General features: G+C 38.4%; 1 protein-coding gene across 2 annotated transcripts in view; it reads left to right on the forward strand.

The window, feature by feature from the left end:
* LOC131046047 (uncharacterized) overlaps window positions 1-17808 on the forward strand; it is a 190147-nt gene that overhangs the window by 138769 nt on the left and 33570 nt on the right. For both annotated transcript variants that reach the window (XM_057979706.2, XM_057979705.2), the window contains exons 9-10: window positions 1461-1657; window positions 2114-2228. In XM_057979706.2, coding sequence (XP_057835689.2) covers window positions 1461-1657; window positions 2114-2228 — 312 coding nt within the window. The remainder of the gene's footprint in view (window positions 1-1460; window positions 1658-2113; window positions 2229-17808) is intronic.

The raw sequence follows: 17808 nt of genomic DNA on the forward strand, positions 1-17808 counted from the left end.
GTCGTCGGAGTCGACTTCTTTTCTTGGGGGGGATGATGTTGACGGGAATAATCATTATGTTATGTTGGTATATTATGTTTATGTTGTCGTCGGTAATAATGAGTTACGGCGGTCAGTTAGTTAGCCGACGGGTAGGTAGTTGGAGTCGCGACGGTTGTGTCGCACCCCTTCGGCTGTCATATATTGTACCACCTCCAGGTGTTGGAGGAGATGTAATATTGACGACAGATATAATATGAACATCCTTTGACATTAATGGCAAGATTATTCTGGTACTTCTTTTGTATTTGCATTGTGCATTACTGTTCGATTTCTGTATTCTTCCTGTTTACCCAGTGAGGTAAACAAGGCTTAGAAACCTTGAGTAGTAGGTCTTGAGTCAAGAGTAAAATGGGGGGAGTGAACAAGAAACTTAGAATAGGGAAGCCTTTAATAGGCATGAATGGAGTACATAGAGTCAGCACTGAGAGGAGCACTTGGAAGCCTGAACCCAAACTGAAATGAAAAATCAACTAGCTTTTGAACTCTCTTACGATATGAAGAAGGTCACACCCCCAAAGTTTGAAGGTTCGGTGTCAGGAGACACTGCCTGGCTCACTAAAATGGAGTACTTTGAGATCTGAAATTACTCGGACTCTCGGAGATAACCAAGGTGGTGTGGGGAGCATTTCAATTGTCTAGGGAAGCCGCAATCTAGTGGGAAAACAAGAAGACCCAATTAGGCCCAAAATCTACACTACATGCTCTCACCTTTCCATCGTGGGATCTTGGTGATTAAAAAACTCTTAATATTCTATATTAAATTTGTTTTTGTGGTCATCATAGAAGGTGTAATAATGATGATCTTAAATTGACAAAGGTACAAATTTAAACACAGAAAGTACCACTACAAAATCATGAAATCTTTTGTTTTGATTCATACTAGATAACCTGTACAATTTTGTTTAATATCTTATATGCAAGTTTGTTTAAGTTCCAAATGTTCAACTATGATTTCTAACTGTTTTGCCAATGCTATAACCATTTATTTTTTGCTAATGTTCTTACTAACTCAGTGAATTTTGTTTAGAACTGTGTATTTTTATTTAGGTTTTACATGTTCAAGGACATGTCATAATTTCTAGTGTATACAGCCACATCTAATTGTAGTTCTTCGAATTGTTTTCCGAAATAACCATTTATTTTTGTGCTAATATTCTAATCCTTATTTGATGAATTGGTTGTTTTATGTAGTTACCTGTTTGCTATAGTTATGATATGCTTGTGTAATGGGTGATTACATACATTATTGAATTTTAGGAACAATTACATGTGGAACGTGTTCCTTAGTTTAGCGTGGCACTAGATACATAAGTTTTAGTTATTTGATAAAATACATAAAGCTAAATAATGTTCAGTCTAATTTATTTATTTTTGAAACTTTCAATTCTTTAAAAACTGAATTGCCTTTGTTTGTGTAGGCATTGAATCGTTTTCAAAATTGGGAGACTCAATTTACTTTCAAGAGAGAGGCAAATATCCCAGTTTATATATTATCCAGTTTATATCGAGTACTCTAAATTGGGATATAGCAGGACTCACTATTAAACAAACAGTGAATTCATTGTCTTCGTGGGATCCATACCTTCATATTTCACTGGAGTTCTTCAAACTAAAGGTAGTCTATAAATTCATAGTTTACTACAATGTTAACTTGACATTAGCTAGCACGCTACTTGGAAAGTCAAAAGTATCAAAGCATAAGAAAGGGAGGAGCAACTTTGTATATTCAGTCAACAATCCTTTTGCATTTAAAAATAATTTACTGGCTAATTTACTGGCTTCTAGGCATTCTATGTTCGTAACTATTTTCCCTCTTTAATATAATGATTTAAGTATCATAAAAAATAAATTATGTTTAAAATTAAATCTGTTCTAGCAAATTATATGAGGTTTTCTTTCAATGAAATGAACATGTAAATTGAGAAGAGCAAATAGCAGGCAACGATTAGACAGAATTCTGAATTATTTGGAAAAAATTATTCAGCTGGACTTATGTCTATTTTCTATAATGCACTGAAAAATTAAATCTCTAATTTAAATTCTATGTTGTTTTCATGTTGAAATAATTAAGGAATTGGAAGAAAATAACACGGAATCTACTGTGAACATACGAATTCCATTTTGGACATTCCTGAATGGTGCTGAGGCTACCTTAAATGATGAGAAGTTAACACTGTTGGAACCAGGTACTAAGCAGGGATCATAGTTGAATTTATTTCCATCTTCCTGCAATTCTCTAATTTTCTCTCATCAACTGTAAGCTATTTTAATCTTTATGCTCCAATTCCAACGAAAAAAAGGAGAAGAGAGAGTTGAGAATATTAAATGTATAATTTTTCTATCTATTATTTGTTTCTCTACCATCTCTATAAACATTATTTCTTTTACTTGAATGCTAGCACATTTACAGCCTTTTATTTAACAATAGGTTTTCCTATGTTAGAGCATCTAATTACTTCCCCACTTGGACCTAACTAGACATCATTTTTTTTGCATAAAAAGAATGAAGCTTTCATGCATATTTATGGATAAAAATTTCGGCACACTATACTAGCATGGTTTAGGGATGCACTCAATTCCATCCAATATGTATTTTGTGACACACTATGAGCTTGGACTACATATCTGCTATGTTGGTGATGCCCAATTTGCTCCATTGAAATTCATTCCTTATGTGCTTGCATTCATTAATTAATCACAATATTGCTATCTCATATTGCTTAATTGATCATGTCATAGCTATTTCATATAGTTTTCTCATTTGGTTAATCAATTACATCATTGCTATCATTGCATCATAATCATTTACATTTGCAATAATTTTTATAAAGACATTAAAAGCATAAATCAATTTCCTAATCTTTGCCTCTTGTTTTCCTCTATTGCTTTCTAGAAACAATTGTGTTTTTGGAGCTTATACTTGTTTATGAGCATCATAACCCATTGTTTTCAATCTGAGATCCCTACAAGAAGTTGTCGACTCTTGGCTTCTCGTGGTTTAACTAGTAACGGTGTTGAGCCTAGGTTGCATGTTAACTTGTTCCCACCAAGAAACCTGAGAGAACCATCCTGCCTAACACACCTGAAAATCATTCCCCTCACGCTTCTCATGATGAGCTAACGAGCAATTGATGAAGGTTGACAAGGAGTTGGAAGGTCATCAACAATTTGTGAGTAGAACACTTGGCTGAAGAGGTAGTCACCTTGATTGAGAATCTAAGTTGATACAAGGTGATGCACATGGTGTGGATGTGCTACATAGCGTAGCTCACAAAGTGGATGAAAACACTACGATTGTAGCTAGTTACGCATAAATGCTTGGATATACTGCTCCTATAAACCAAGTTGAGATACCACTGCCTATGCCTACAAAAATGCCCACTATTCCTACATACACATACCAATACACAAAATGGTAATACCATTCATTTTAGTAATGGATCTAATCCTATGAATCAATATATCTATGTGCCATTTTCAACCAATCCCCCTTTTGTTTCTCAAAACATCCATCAACCATCTCCACCACCCACTTACCATATTGTTCCACATACCTACCATAATATCCCTTCAAATCCACCATCGCAATCCAACTTTTCACAAGTCAATTCACCTACCCAAGCCTCCATAAACCAATTGTTGCAAAATGTATAGCCCAATACTGATCAATTCTCCCATCATATGCACAAGTAGCCCACTTTCCATTCTGATCCTTTAAGATTCCCATCCCAAAACACATAGAGATTCGAGAGATGCAAAGGGAAAGGTGATCCTAATACTCACGTGTTGACATTTACTACTTTATGTAGTGATTTCATCTTTGAGGATGCTATTCTTGCAAAAATTTTCCCTAGATCTTAAGATAAACTGCGTGGGGTTGGTTTTTCTCTTTGCCTAATAATTCAATCAACAATTTTAAACAATTGATCAATCAATTCTTGCAACATTTTGAAAATAATATTGGGCCACAAGTTACATTAACTGATTTGGTGCACAAGGTGTTAAAGGGAAAGTGACTAATATCATTGGTAGATTTGAAACTTTGTATTCACAAATTTCTTATTCTCTTCCTGATGTTGATGTTGAGAGATTTTTCTTTGGAAATTTATAACCGCATATTATAGATAAGATCTTGTTTATGAAATATCCCTCTTTCACACAATTGTGCACAACACTTCGTGATCATCAACTTTAAGTTAGTCAATATGAAGGTTCTTCATTTGTGACTCTATTTGACAAGTCCAAAGAGGCTCATCAAACTTACGAAGGCTTTAGGAAGCACAACAAAATCTTCATTAAGATAAACCAGTGTTCCATGGGCGTTGTGTTGACGTGGCTAAAATTGTATCGCTACAACTCTATCCGGCCAATGCAAAATAGAATTTACTCGCTGAGTGCCCTATTCTCTCTTGAATTAAGGAAAGCCCTAATGCTGTTTCAAATTGATCAATGGGGATGATCTCAATGTTTTGACTGTCAGATCATGATTGGAGGATAACTCAACGGTCTGATGTGTTTTGCTAGAAACACAAAGGGGACTTACGATTAGGTAGAATCGGTTCTGTATGTACGGGTTCTCGAAGACTCTATAGTCTTGATTCCATCAGATTTTATCTTTGACATGATGCTGTTTAGGCTTCAACTTTGATAAAAAAATGAAAAAAGGAAAGGGAAAGAGAGAAAACATATTTAATTAGTCTATCTAAGATAGCATATTTAGGAAAATAGATGGAAACCTTAAAAAACCAAATTTAACATTATTAGCTAATAAAGCACAATGATGTAAAATCTAGTGCAATCTTCTAAGGGAGTTGGATTTTCATGCTACTAAACATAAATGCAGAATTTGACATCCATTCATTTGATGTTTAACAACCGAACTAAGCATATAAATTGGTTCAGACTAACCATGCAGGGGAAAATGGCACTCAGTCAATCCTTAATGGTATGAACACCAAGGTTTCTATCAAATATTATCCTAAAAATACTATCTGAAATCAAAATACATAACAGGAAAATTAAATGGTGAAGCAGGAGACCATGCACTCACAAGGAAACAAGACAACTTTTAATTTCCATTAATTCTGCATAAATTTCGCTAGAGTTTTAACAACAATCTTAGACTTCTTACAAAATGAGGGAGAAACCATCCCTTATATAGATTTTCAAAAATGGATGAATGGCCAAGATTTAATCTTACAAGTGGCCCAGATTCATCCTACAAAGTATGGCTGCCCATACCTATTAATAAGGAACAAAATACCCCCTACCAACTACCAACTAACTAATAGCGCACTCCTTCGAATTCAGCTGTAGTTTTCTGTGCCAACGCGAGTGGAGGAATATGGGACTCAGCAGTATGTTGTAGCTGTCTTAACAGGTGGTCTACGTATCCCTCGGCTTGCTTAGCACAAGCTCGATACATATCCCTTTTAGCGGTTATTTCATCTAGCTGCTTGAGCACATTATGCGCAAAATCCTTGAATTCTTCTCTCTCTTGTTCTTTGGTTGCTCTCCCTATTGGGATGGATGTGATGCTATAGTCGGCTAATGCAACCTGATCTGCTGGTTTGTCTGTGGGTGGGGCAACAATATGTATTGTCCGATTCCTTTGCTCATCCTTGGTGATCCTGGAGTAAGTTCTTGGATTTTCCTTTCCTTTATCTTTTACTTCTATTCGAGAGAATATGTCCTCCAGGTTAATTGGTGACTTGACAACCGCTTTCCGCTATCAACTAGTCGTGAGGGATGGTTTGTCCTGATGTGACTACCAAATCCCCACTTTGCTCTTTGGATGCCTCAGTTGATTCACTGCCTATCCGTAACTGATCAGACTTAGGTGGAGGATTGGGTGCAATATCTGGTCCTTTACTTACTGTTGAGTTTTCTCCCACCTCACTGAGCAACTGATGTATAGCTTCTAGTAGCGTCTTCTCCTCAGTTCTACTGGGTTCTTGGGTTCCATCTTCTTCCTTTTCTCCCTCAACTGTGGTGTCATCCCTGTTGTCACCTTCCTCCTGTTGCAACTCATGCCTGCTCCCTTGCGTGGGCTCTTGTTTGTCAGTCCCTTGATTTGGTATAATCTCTCCATCTTCGACCTGATTTTCAGGTCTCTCCAAACTAATGATTTGTGTCTCTATTTCTTGCTTACTTTGCGTCTACGGATCATCGATGCAATTGGATCATTTTGTGAAGGTGGAGTTGGTAGATGATCAAGCTCGACTACATCATCATCCGAACTGGGATCCTTGGATGAGGTAGTAACTTCTGGCCTCCTGATTGGTATCTTTTCCCTTCTTGTTCTTTTTGATGTCTGGGTTCCCCTACTAGCCCTTGCCTTCTTTCTTTTCTTTTCAGGTTTTTCAACCTCCTCCTCCCTTGGCGCGTTTGATGTTCCCTCGTCTTCTGAAGACTGGGAATCCAGACTACCCATCATATTATAGGTAAATTGGGTCCCCTCATGGGTCAACCTCTCTATCTACTGGGATAGCCAGTTGTCAGTGTATCTTCTTGGACCCTCCATGACAACCTCAAAGTCCTTGATTGGGTCTTGAGCCCAATCAATGGCTGGCGGGAGGTCTTTGACTGCCTCATACTCCTGAACTTGCAAGCAGTCCCCATAGTCTGTTACCTGATTTGGGACCTGGCGATACTCATAAAGTCGCATTTGCTGAACACTCAATCTTGAGTATTCCCGCCAGCGTACCTCAAAGTCATCTAGACAATTGCTCCAGTAGTCCTCTATGGACGCCTTAGCCCTGTAATGCCTGCCATAAGCCTTCTTTCCCAATCCAGCAGGATCGAAGTACTTCCTAGGGAAGTGCTCCTACAAGCAATATGATGCCAACTCGTTGAATGATTCCTCGGCTTGCACATAATTCTTGAAGTGCACATCAAGGTTGCCGATGATCGTTGGGAATGTGAATCCTGACTTCTTTTTGTCCCTGAGTATGCTGCTTGCTGGGTGTGCCTGTCTTGCAACCTCCATGAGGACCAATCTGTCTGATGGGTAATGGGGAAGCCGATACGGTGTTCCCTCAAAGCCTGATATTGTGATGTAGGAGAATTGAGGGAACTGAATGAACCACGCACCGTACTTCCAAATCAGTGTGGTAGCCTGCTTTGATAATCTTATGTGTAACCCCCATTGCATCAATCCGACCATGCGCATTGTGAAAGCGTCATTTACACGCTCATACCGACCAATTGCATACACATTGTTGTTTCTCTCTCTTTGAGCTATGTTATAGTAACGCCGCTGAGGGTAGCAGTCATACACTTTCACTTGATTTGGCCTGTTCCCAATCTCACCCTTTTTGATCAATCCTGGTAGCGGCTGATGCCGAGCAAAGATATAGACTAAGTAGGAGGTCATGGTGAAGTACTTTTTCTCCTCGAGCTCAACTAGCTGTGTGTGAATGTTGTCGCTGATGATTTGAGCCCAGTCAAAGTTAGCCTTCCTACTGAAGACTTGCTCGGTAAAATAGAACATCCACTCCTCAAATAGGTTAGAGTGGGGAAGTCCCATGACTCGGCTAAGTAAGGTAACCATGTCTCCATATTCGTTGTTGAACTCGCTTCTGCGGGTCTTTTTGCCAATCCTAGTGCTCGGGGCTTTTTTGTCTTTAAACCATTCTTCATTTATCAGTGTTTTGCACTGACTAGGATTCATGTCATAAGCGAGTTGGGCTTCGTCAATGGTTACTGCAGTGGCGCGCTCAGGATGCGGGATATCAAATGTTTCTCCAATAGCCTTAGGTGTGAAGTCAACCATTACCATCCCTCTTACCACCACTAATCTGGTTTCAGGCTGGTAGTGCTTGGCGGCTTCAACCACAAGCTCATAATTTTGCACGGTCGGTGGGAAACCAGCAGCCTGAGCAATACCACTCTCCAACATCCATCTGGGTTTGCCATATGCATTGGGGGAGTGCACCCTGTTTCTGAAGTCTTGAATGTCTATGTGCCCGAGGTTTGTATCCCCTATATTGTCCCAAATACTTTGGACTTTTGACTCTTTGATCACTCCTTGATATTGATATTTCATTTTTTTCAAGCTTACGAGGGATGTCAACTCTGGAGGTCTACAATGCTCCTAGTGCATCAGGTGCCTTTGAAGATTCTGTCGCCTGCTTAGGCATTTATCCTGCACACTCGGACACGGATTACAAGACAGGTTTTAATGTGAAAATATAGGTTAGCAGTGCCCGAAGATGGCGTTAGCATGAAAAATTGTTTAATAGCGAGATAATTTAGAACTTGAAAGCGTGTTAAAACAGGGTATTTAAACTATTTTTATTCCGTGTGTTTTAAATATGATCGGGACATTGAAAATTGGTTGTTTGGTTTTCTTGGTTTGAGCAGATTTTGAAAATGTTGCTCTCTATGCTGCTGAAGGGTGGAAAGTTACAACGATTAATTGGTTAGCACGAATAAGCGTATTAAATTTTCAATTTTGGTTTGTGCTGACTGTTTTGAAAAATGATCATGCGTGTTTTGAAAAGATGATTCTGTGTTTTTGCCAATTGGACCAAAATTCCTAAATTTTGCCTAAGTTTGAAGATTTTTTTGGTTGAAAGGTCAATTTATCAAATGATAGTTGTTAATTGCTGAAGGGTGTTTAGTTTTCAAAATTAATTTGAATTGTTTGTAAACCCTAGGTTAACAAACATGACCTTTGCACAAATTCAAACCATTTTGAAGAGAAAATTCCGACTTACCTGGCAGTGAAAAGCTTGCTGATTGCTAAAGGTTGAACCTTTGTGCTGAAGGAAGAAACTCGACACTTTGAGTCTTGAACGATTTTCGTTTTCGGCTAGAAGAGCCGATTTGTTAACTCGCCTTTGAAGACTTGGCTTATGAAACCCCTTTTGGTGTGATGCTTTGGATTGTTGAATGTTTTTCAGCCTTGAAGAAAACCCCTTCTCGTTTTTGGTTTGCTTCTACTATTCGACTAAGCAAGCTAACTTGCACGATTTTAGTTTACCTGTCTAACTTTGGCTTAGGAGATGATTTTGCGAGCTTGCGAAAGCTTTCGGCCTACTAATGCTTTTTGCGCGAATTTGAAGCCTTTATGCGAATTTGATTTTGGCTTTATAGCGCGATTTGATTCTCTCTAATTTTGGCCCAAAAGTCATTTTTGTGCGATTTGGAAATTGTTGATCATTTTCAGGCCTATGAAGTGTTTGGCGCGATTATGAAATGTTATCATTTTCGGGCCCTAAGGAGATTTTGTGAACTTGAACATTTTCGGCCTATAAGGTTTTTTTGCGAGTTCGCCTTAGTTTGACATTCTAGGCTTATAAAGGCGATTTGTGAACTTTTTGAGTTGTTACATTTTCGGCTTTTTAGGCTGATTTTATCTTTATCTAATATTTCGTCTTATAGAGCTGATTTGTCAAATTTGTCCTTATTTTCGGCTTATTAAGCTGATTTTGAGCCTTTTAACGATTTGAATTTCGGCCTTAGAGGCCGGTTTGACAACTTTGTCTCACATTTCGGCATTGGAGGTTATTTGCGTGATTTCGTCTCTCTTTCTCTCATTTTGGCTCTAGAGCCCGAATTGTGTGTTTTTAAGCTTTTGTGACTTCGGCTTAAGTTTTCGGCCAAAAGAGCCAATTTGAAAGTTTTAATCTTTTCGGCTTATGAAGGGACTTTGTGAGCTTTTTCTCACATTCCGGCCTTGGAGGCCGATTTGTGAGATAAAGTCAAATTTTGGCTTCTATTGTTATTTTGCAAGTTTTGTTGATTTTCGACCCACGGGGCCTTTTTGCAAACTTTGTCTCCCACTTCGGCGTAGGAGGCTGATTTTCCAATTTTTCTTTGAATTTCAGCCTTGGGGGCCGATTTGTGAGCATTTCTTTCATTTTGAGCTTAGAGGCCGATTTGTGCTTTTAAGTTGCCTTTTGACTTGAATTTCGGCATTTGTAGGCCGACTTTTAAATCTTTTACTTACATTTTGACCCTTTAGGCTGAATTTGAGAGATTGGTTTTAAATAACTTGCTCTTAAGTCATGATGCCTTGCCAATTTTGGGCATCTTAGAATTTTTGAGAGATTTTGACTTTAAGTTAATCATTCAACGAATTTGCTCGGCTAAATTGGTCATTTTGCGAGAAATGTCTTGTTCACTTATCCCACTTCACATTCTTTAGTCACTTTGCAATTCGGTCAAAAGGTGCACTTTTGATTTGCCTTAGGGATCCTGGCTTCATGCTTCAAACTTGCTCATGAGCAATATTGACTTGACAATATTTGCGATTTCACCTTAGGTTCTTCGTTCAACTTTCCTTTGCCAACAGAATCGCGGTCAACTTTCAAGGTGTGAATTCTCCAGGATTTAGGACGCAACAAAAAAGAGAAAGGGGGCCACTGTTGACGACGGGGAGTGTGTGCAAGGCACAACATGTTGGGGACGGGGGTATGGGTTTTGGGATGGGGGGACAAAGGGCCTAAGTTTGGGGACGGCGGCAAGGGGGTGATGGGGTGGTGGTGCTGATATAGTTATACATATACTTATAGTACTTGAAAAACTACTTTTGAAAAGATGTATAACAATATAACAGTATAAGAATTACATTTGAAATGAAACTATAGGAAATTAGTAAAATTATAACATAGCAAAATTTGAAATACTAAATCTAAATACAAAGATTTCTTGAATGTTAATTGCTAAATAAAATTTGACAAATTAAATTGTCAAATTGGAGATTTCTATTATATCGAAAATATGAATATCTGATGTGATATGAGATATCACAAAGTCTATAAAGATGATTAGATGATTCATCATTACAATTGTTAGATTTTAGTGATCAGATTAGTAGTATAGAACATAAAATCAGAATGCAAAGTAAATCATACACATAACACACATGTAACCTGGGAAAACCTTCCTCTTAGAGGAAAAACCCAACAATCAAAGATCTCAGATCTGATTAGATCAGATATAGCAGCAGATTACAATACTGCCCTTCTAGGGCATACAAAGAACTTATCTGAATCACCGTTCAGGTCAGATTTGAACAATCGCCCATATTGTTGATTGCAGATCATGTGAGGGAGTTCGCTTGCCCTAGAACAGATGTAGCACAACCTGAAGTAAGTTCAGCAGCGTTGGAGAGGCAACCTTGGGGCAGGCTCGACAGACCTAGGAGCAGGTTCGGCAGACCTAGAAAGATGTTCGCCCAACTAGAAGACAATTTTGCTAACTTCAGAATGTAGTTCGCTGATCTTTTGGAGTAGAACAGATCACATTAAGGCAGATGATATTCGCTTATGTTATATCACTTGTGACCTCAAGTCACTTCCTTTATATACATGCCCTTAACCCTTATGCCTAGGTCGGCTTTGGCGCCAAATTACAAATTCACAAGTTACTTATAGGGTCAGACCCATTTATAACCACAAGTTACATTTGCCATTATAGGGTCAGACCAATATCACAAATTACATCGGTTAGGACCTGACCAATAACACTTTACAAGTTACATATTAATAGGTCCTGACCTATTGAATTTACAAGTTACACAATATCCCAAATAGGCCCATTAAAAATTAATTTTAAGTCCAAAGGCCACATTAAAATTTACCAAGCTAGGTCAGCCCAATCAAGGGATACGACCTAGCTACATTTTCAACACTCCCTCTTAGCTAGGGAGGATCCCTTGATTAATCAAGTTACATCGTGACCATGCTTCATGGACTCTTTCCATGATATCCACCATGCATTCTCATAGAGGATGAATTCAATATACATCATGGACTCCTTCCATGATATTCATCATGCATACCTGCAGAGGATGAATCCTAAGTACATCATGGACTCTTTCCATGATACCCATCACGCACAACCGCAGAGGATGGATCCACCTTGCATTGCCTGCAGAGGGTGGAAAAGGTCTTACACCTCAAAGAAACTACCACCTTGCACTCCGCAGAGGGTGATCCCACCTTGCACTTCGCAAAGGGTGGAACAACTAACCTCAGACTTCTCCCAGAGAAGAATGCAATACCACCATGCCTACTTGTAGAGGGTGGAACGAGGGCTTTCACCTCAATCTTCTCCCGGAAGATTGCCTTAACCAAGGATATGGCTTCCTCTGAAACTGAAACAACAAACAAGCTCCCTCTAAAGCTGAATACAACAAGCTCCCTGTGGAGCTGAAAACAACAAGCTCCCTCTAAAGCTGAATCTGATCGTAGTATCATCAGCTAAGCTATGTCTCTTAGTCTTCAGCCTGTGATGCTTCCTCTTAGGATGTCTCAAAACCTTCCTCTTTTGAATACAATCATCATCTTTATGCTCCTCAGTCCGTCCTGAAAGCATTTATGAGAGGTTACTAATAGTTCAAGACTATCATACATGATTCACTATCCAATGAATTGATAACAACATGAAAAATTCAAAAAATACTTCTCTTATAAGTTGGTCCTCGACATTCTTTCATAATTTTGCTTAGCAATGAATTTACCATCCACTTAGGTCATAATGAAGTATCTAATGATGATTGCGTGGCCTTCGGGCCTCACCATCACTTATCATCTATCTTCAACTTAGTGACGACATGTAGGAGTTGCATGCAAGGATCACTCAAAGCTGTCAACACAGCAGACTGAAATAATAAAAGTAAGCTTGATACTAATTTGCAGCATTGTCAACTTGCACAAACCAAGTATCATGCCAATGTTGGGAAGTATTGTACCAAATTATAGCTTACCAAAACACTCATAATATTATTGAATAAGGACATTTCAACTTGGTAAGAGTTATTTTATGAAAGAGCAGATTTGTTAACTCAATCTGGCCAAACAGCTAGGTCAGCCAATAACAAACTTAATTAAATTCAATGAAACATCAGATGTTCACCTTGCAAGTGACTGGAAACTACATGTAAACTCAAGGAGCCATATAAACATTTATGATTAAAGGCAGCGATTCTCACCATGTTCACCCATCCTTACCTACTGACTATTATGGCCTGCTAGAATAGTAGGGCCCCTTCAATCTTCCTCCTTTCTGATCTGTTTCCAAACTTTTAGCAAGTGATGACATAATCAGCATAAAGGTATGGCCAGCATGAGGGTACGACCAGCTACAGGAGAACTGAACCACCAGTCTTTAAGCCTCTCAAACACCTCAAAAAACTTCCGATATACTTCACGAATCTATTAATCTGATTATGCTAATATGAACCTGGCTCTGATACCATGTTAGTTTTTAGTGATCAGATTAGCAGTATAGAACATAAAATCAGAAAGCAAAGTAAATCATACACATAACACACATGTACCATGGGAAAACCTCCCTCTTGGAGGAAAAACCCAACAACCAAAGATCTCAGATCTGATTAGATTAGTTATAGCAACAAATTACAATACTGCCCTTCTAGGGCATACAAAGAACTTATTCGAATCACAATTCAGGTTAGATTTGAACAATCGCCTAGATTGTTGATTGTAGATAATGTGAGGGAGTTTGCTTGCCCTATAACAGATGTAGCACAACCTGAAGTAAGTTCAACAGCGTTGGAGCAGTTTTGGCAACCTTGGGGCAGGCTCGACAGACCTAGGAGCAGGTTCGGCAGACCTAGAAAGATGTTCGCCCAACTAGAAGAGAATTTCGCTGACTTCAGAATGTAGTTCGCTGATCTTTTGGAGCAGAATAGATCACATTAAGGCAGATGATATTCGCTTATGTTATATCACCTGTGACCTCAAGTCACTTCCTTTATATACATGCCCTTAACCCTTATGCCTAGGTCGTCTTTGGCCCAAATTACAAATTCACAAGTTACATTATAGGGTCAGACCCATTTATAACCACAAGTTACATTCGCCATTATAGGGTTAGACCAATATCATAAGTTACATCGGTTAGGACCTGACCAAAAACACTTTACAAGTTACATATTAATAGGTCCTGACCTATTGAATTGACAAGTTACAGAATATGCCTAATAGGCCCATACACAATAAATTTTAAGGCCGAAGGCCACATTAAAATTTACCAAGCTGGGTCGGCCCAATCAAGGGATATGACCTAGCTACATTTTCAACAACAATGAGTAGCAAATACAGATACTAATAGCAATAGCATCACAAAAGACAAAATGCCAAAATGTCAAAACTCAAAATGTAGTGAAGGGAGGCCTAATCATCTGCAAACTCCTTATCATTGGAACTGCTGGACTCCACAAGATCAAGATCCCTCAAGCTCACACCAACCAGCCCTTCATTTGAAGTGGTAGGATCATCCTAATCGATTTGTGTTGGCTCCTCTGGCTCCACATCCCATCGTGTTGCTGGACTCTCCTTGTACACAAGTGTCTTGCGGTCCATGAGATGCAAAGCACTGTGTACAACCACAAGCTTCTTTGCTCTCTTAGAGGTAAGACTGTTCCTCTTAAGAGAGTGGATGAAGCTATATGTAGACCAGTTCCTCTCAACAGCTGAAAAATTGGAAACCTGGGATAACAGACGGATAGCTAGAGTGGTGGTCAAATGTTTCAGATGATGACAATTCCACCACAAAAGTGGGTCCTCTTGTGCCTGTGATGTCCCCGTCAAATTAATACTATTTGGTATTAATTAGGAATAAAGTGAACTTTCCTTATTTTATATTAGTTCTAATGTTGACTAATATATTATAATAAGAGTTCTTTGTTTTTTCAATAAAGATTAAAGTTAAATATTAGTTTGCTTAAAATACTTTTCTTAACTATTATTTAATTATTTAATCTTGCGGGAGTTTGTTTTCCTACGGGAATTTTACTCGCTTTTGTCTTTTAAATAAGGATTGACAAATAAGGAGGATAATTGAATTATATACAAACAACGCTTGAAGAGAAGTTTGATTATCTACGAGATATCAAAGCTTGTTAATGAATTCCTTTCGCCAGCCATAACTGGCCTATTGAAACTATAAACTGAGTGTTGTTCTATGGCGTGAGTATTGCTCGAAACTACTGAAACACATATTCATATACACCAACTGGAGGAGACTTTCAGAGGTTTGACAAGGTGACATACATATTCCATCTTTCATGAAGATTAAGGACAGTGTAGCAGAGTGCCTTACAAATCAACATTTTCCATCGTCTCCCGATATCGGGTGCAGAATTTAATCCAATCACTTTTCCGCTCACGTAAGTCAGAGACTCGATATCGGGTATAACTCCAACTTGTCCCTGCAATCATGAGGGTAGCATCATTGAGGGTGTAGCAGGAGTCACGTGTTAATGGTGTAGCCGAAGTTTCATAATTAACGGTGTGCGGGAGGATCATAACCGTGGTGTGGCAGAAGCTGAACAACGGAAGTATCATTACCCCATGTTGTAGCAGACGTAGACTATCGAAAGTTTCGCATCCGTAGTGGAGTCAAAAGTAACGTATCCGTGGTGGAGCTGTCGCAGGAAGCATACGTTTAAGGAGCTCCATCTTCTTTATACTTCACGGTGAATTTTCTGTAGATTTCTGGTAACCAACAACACGTGGATATCATCAACAGTTATAGCGTGGGTATCAGGTGCACTATATATACACTTCTTGAATAATGAATGACTTCTTAATGAATGCCTTGTTTTGTCAATCAATGAAATACCAGCAAGTGGGAAGAGAAATTAAGTTAGTGTGAATGAAAAATATCACTGTCTGAATGTTATTCATTGTTCTGCCAATAAATCACTGGGTATGTTGAAAAACATATTGCTGATGAACTGGATAAATATATTATAGATAATTAAGGAATTTTATAGTGGTATCAGAGCTTTTTGAATCTCGCCAGCCCGTAGGGTGTTTGGAACTTCATGAAAACTTACTGCACAGTTGAGTATGCACCAAGGAAATTATAATTTCCGAAGTACTAGGGCCCGTCAAAATAGATTTCAAAACTCTCCTTTAGCATAGAGTAGTTCATCTATTCCGTTTGAAATTGAGGATAGCCACACGGAAACTGACGAGGAATTTATTTTTGAAACCAACATGGGAGACCCGGATAAGAATAGTGACCTATTGGCTGCATTAATCAGAAGTCAGCAAGATATGCAAGATAATGTTAACAGAATGACCAACTTGATGACCCAATTTATGGCTAATAATATAAATCAGCACCAAAATAATGGAAGACAAAATAATGAACATCAAAATAATGGGGGAAACAATGGGGGTAGAGACGAACAGTCTGTCAATAATCAGCCAGAAAGAACAGGAACAGCTAGACCATTTATGTCTACATTTACTGCTAGAAACCAGCCGCCTGAAAATGAACCTACAATAAGATAATTATAGGAAGAAATACATCAGGATTGGTTAGGTTCTGGAGAAGAATTCAGATCAACAATGACATTTAGAGAATATTTAGATGTTAGAATGAAACATAGGCCAAGAGGACAGTGAGGAAACAACAGTGAATTGCAAAGGAAAATTGGAAAAATGTCCATTCCTTATTTTGATGGAACAGGTAAAAAACTGCTTGGCCATGGGTGCAAAAATTAGACACATACTTACAATTAAACCCTATGTTGGAAGAGGAGGCAATTAAATATGCCGCATTACATCGTGACGGTGTAGCACATGAATGGTGGCATCATGGGCAAATAACCTTGGGTCATAATTTGATAGGTACTTATGTTGAGTTCACTGAGAAACTTATTGATAGGTTTGATTCTAAAGATCCTGAATTACATCTTAAGGATTTGATTCAGCTTAAGCAAACTGGAATTGTTGAACAATATATTTCTGAATTTGAAAAATTGGCAGTCTTAGTTACTGAAATTTCAGAAAGACACAAGATTGTAATGTTTATAGATGGATTGTCTGATTCCCTCAAAGGTTGGGTTAAGTCCTTAAACCCTCTTACCTTACAAACAACTGTCAAAAGAGCAAGAGAATTAGAACCATCTTCAAAAGGAAATTTTTTTAATAAAGGTCCACCTCCTAAACCAAAAAAAGACAAACAACCCTTCAATAAAGATAATTTCCCTAAAAATAGGCTAGATAAAGAAGAAAGGGAAGAGCTTAGAAGGAAAAAACTATGTTTCAGTTGTAGGGAAGCATGGCAGCCTGGACATAGATGTTTAGGGAAGGGAAAAATTCATTATATTGAGGTTATGTCTGACAGTGAGGATGAAGAGAATATTGATCCTAACATAGAACAAGCATCACAGAACACAGAATCAGAAACAGGTACTTGCTGTGACGTATTCACACATCGCCCCATTGAGAATGGGTTCGCTTTGTGGGGTTTTGCTTTCTAGGTTTTAGAGTTTTGTCTGTTAGCCTTTGCTTTTCGAGTGTCGCCAGGGGGATCACCTAGATAGCAGGCTCTGCTTGAGCTAGGTTGAGTCTTTGGGGCCCCAGAATTAGGGTTTCTTTGAAAGTCTTCCTTAGGGCTTGGTTTTGCTCTTGTTGCTAATTGTGTCTTGCTTGGTGAGTGAGTATCATTCTTGAAGGTCTGAGCTAGGTCAAGTTGGTGAGTGATGAAGTCTGGAATGTCATCTTGATCTTCAAATACCCTAAAATTTGGCTGTCTGGAATGTCCTGATCTTGAAATTTGGCTGTCTGGAATGTCCTGATCCTGAAATTTGACTAAGTCTGGAAAACTGAAGAATCCTCCAAAAACTAGATTTTGCAATATAACTCCTGGAGGTTCGAAACCACTCTCAAACATCCTGATAGTATATATGGAATATAACTTAAGTATAAAAAATGTCACTTATACTTAAATGTTATATTCCATAAAATGATCCTAACGGAGAGACCAAAATGT

Source organism: Cryptomeria japonica, chromosome 7 (genome assembly GCF_030272615.1).
Source record: "Cryptomeria japonica chromosome 7, Sugi_1.0, whole genome shotgun sequence".
Lineage (NCBI taxonomy): Eukaryota > Viridiplantae > Streptophyta > Pinopsida > Cupressales > Cupressaceae > Cryptomeria > Cryptomeria japonica.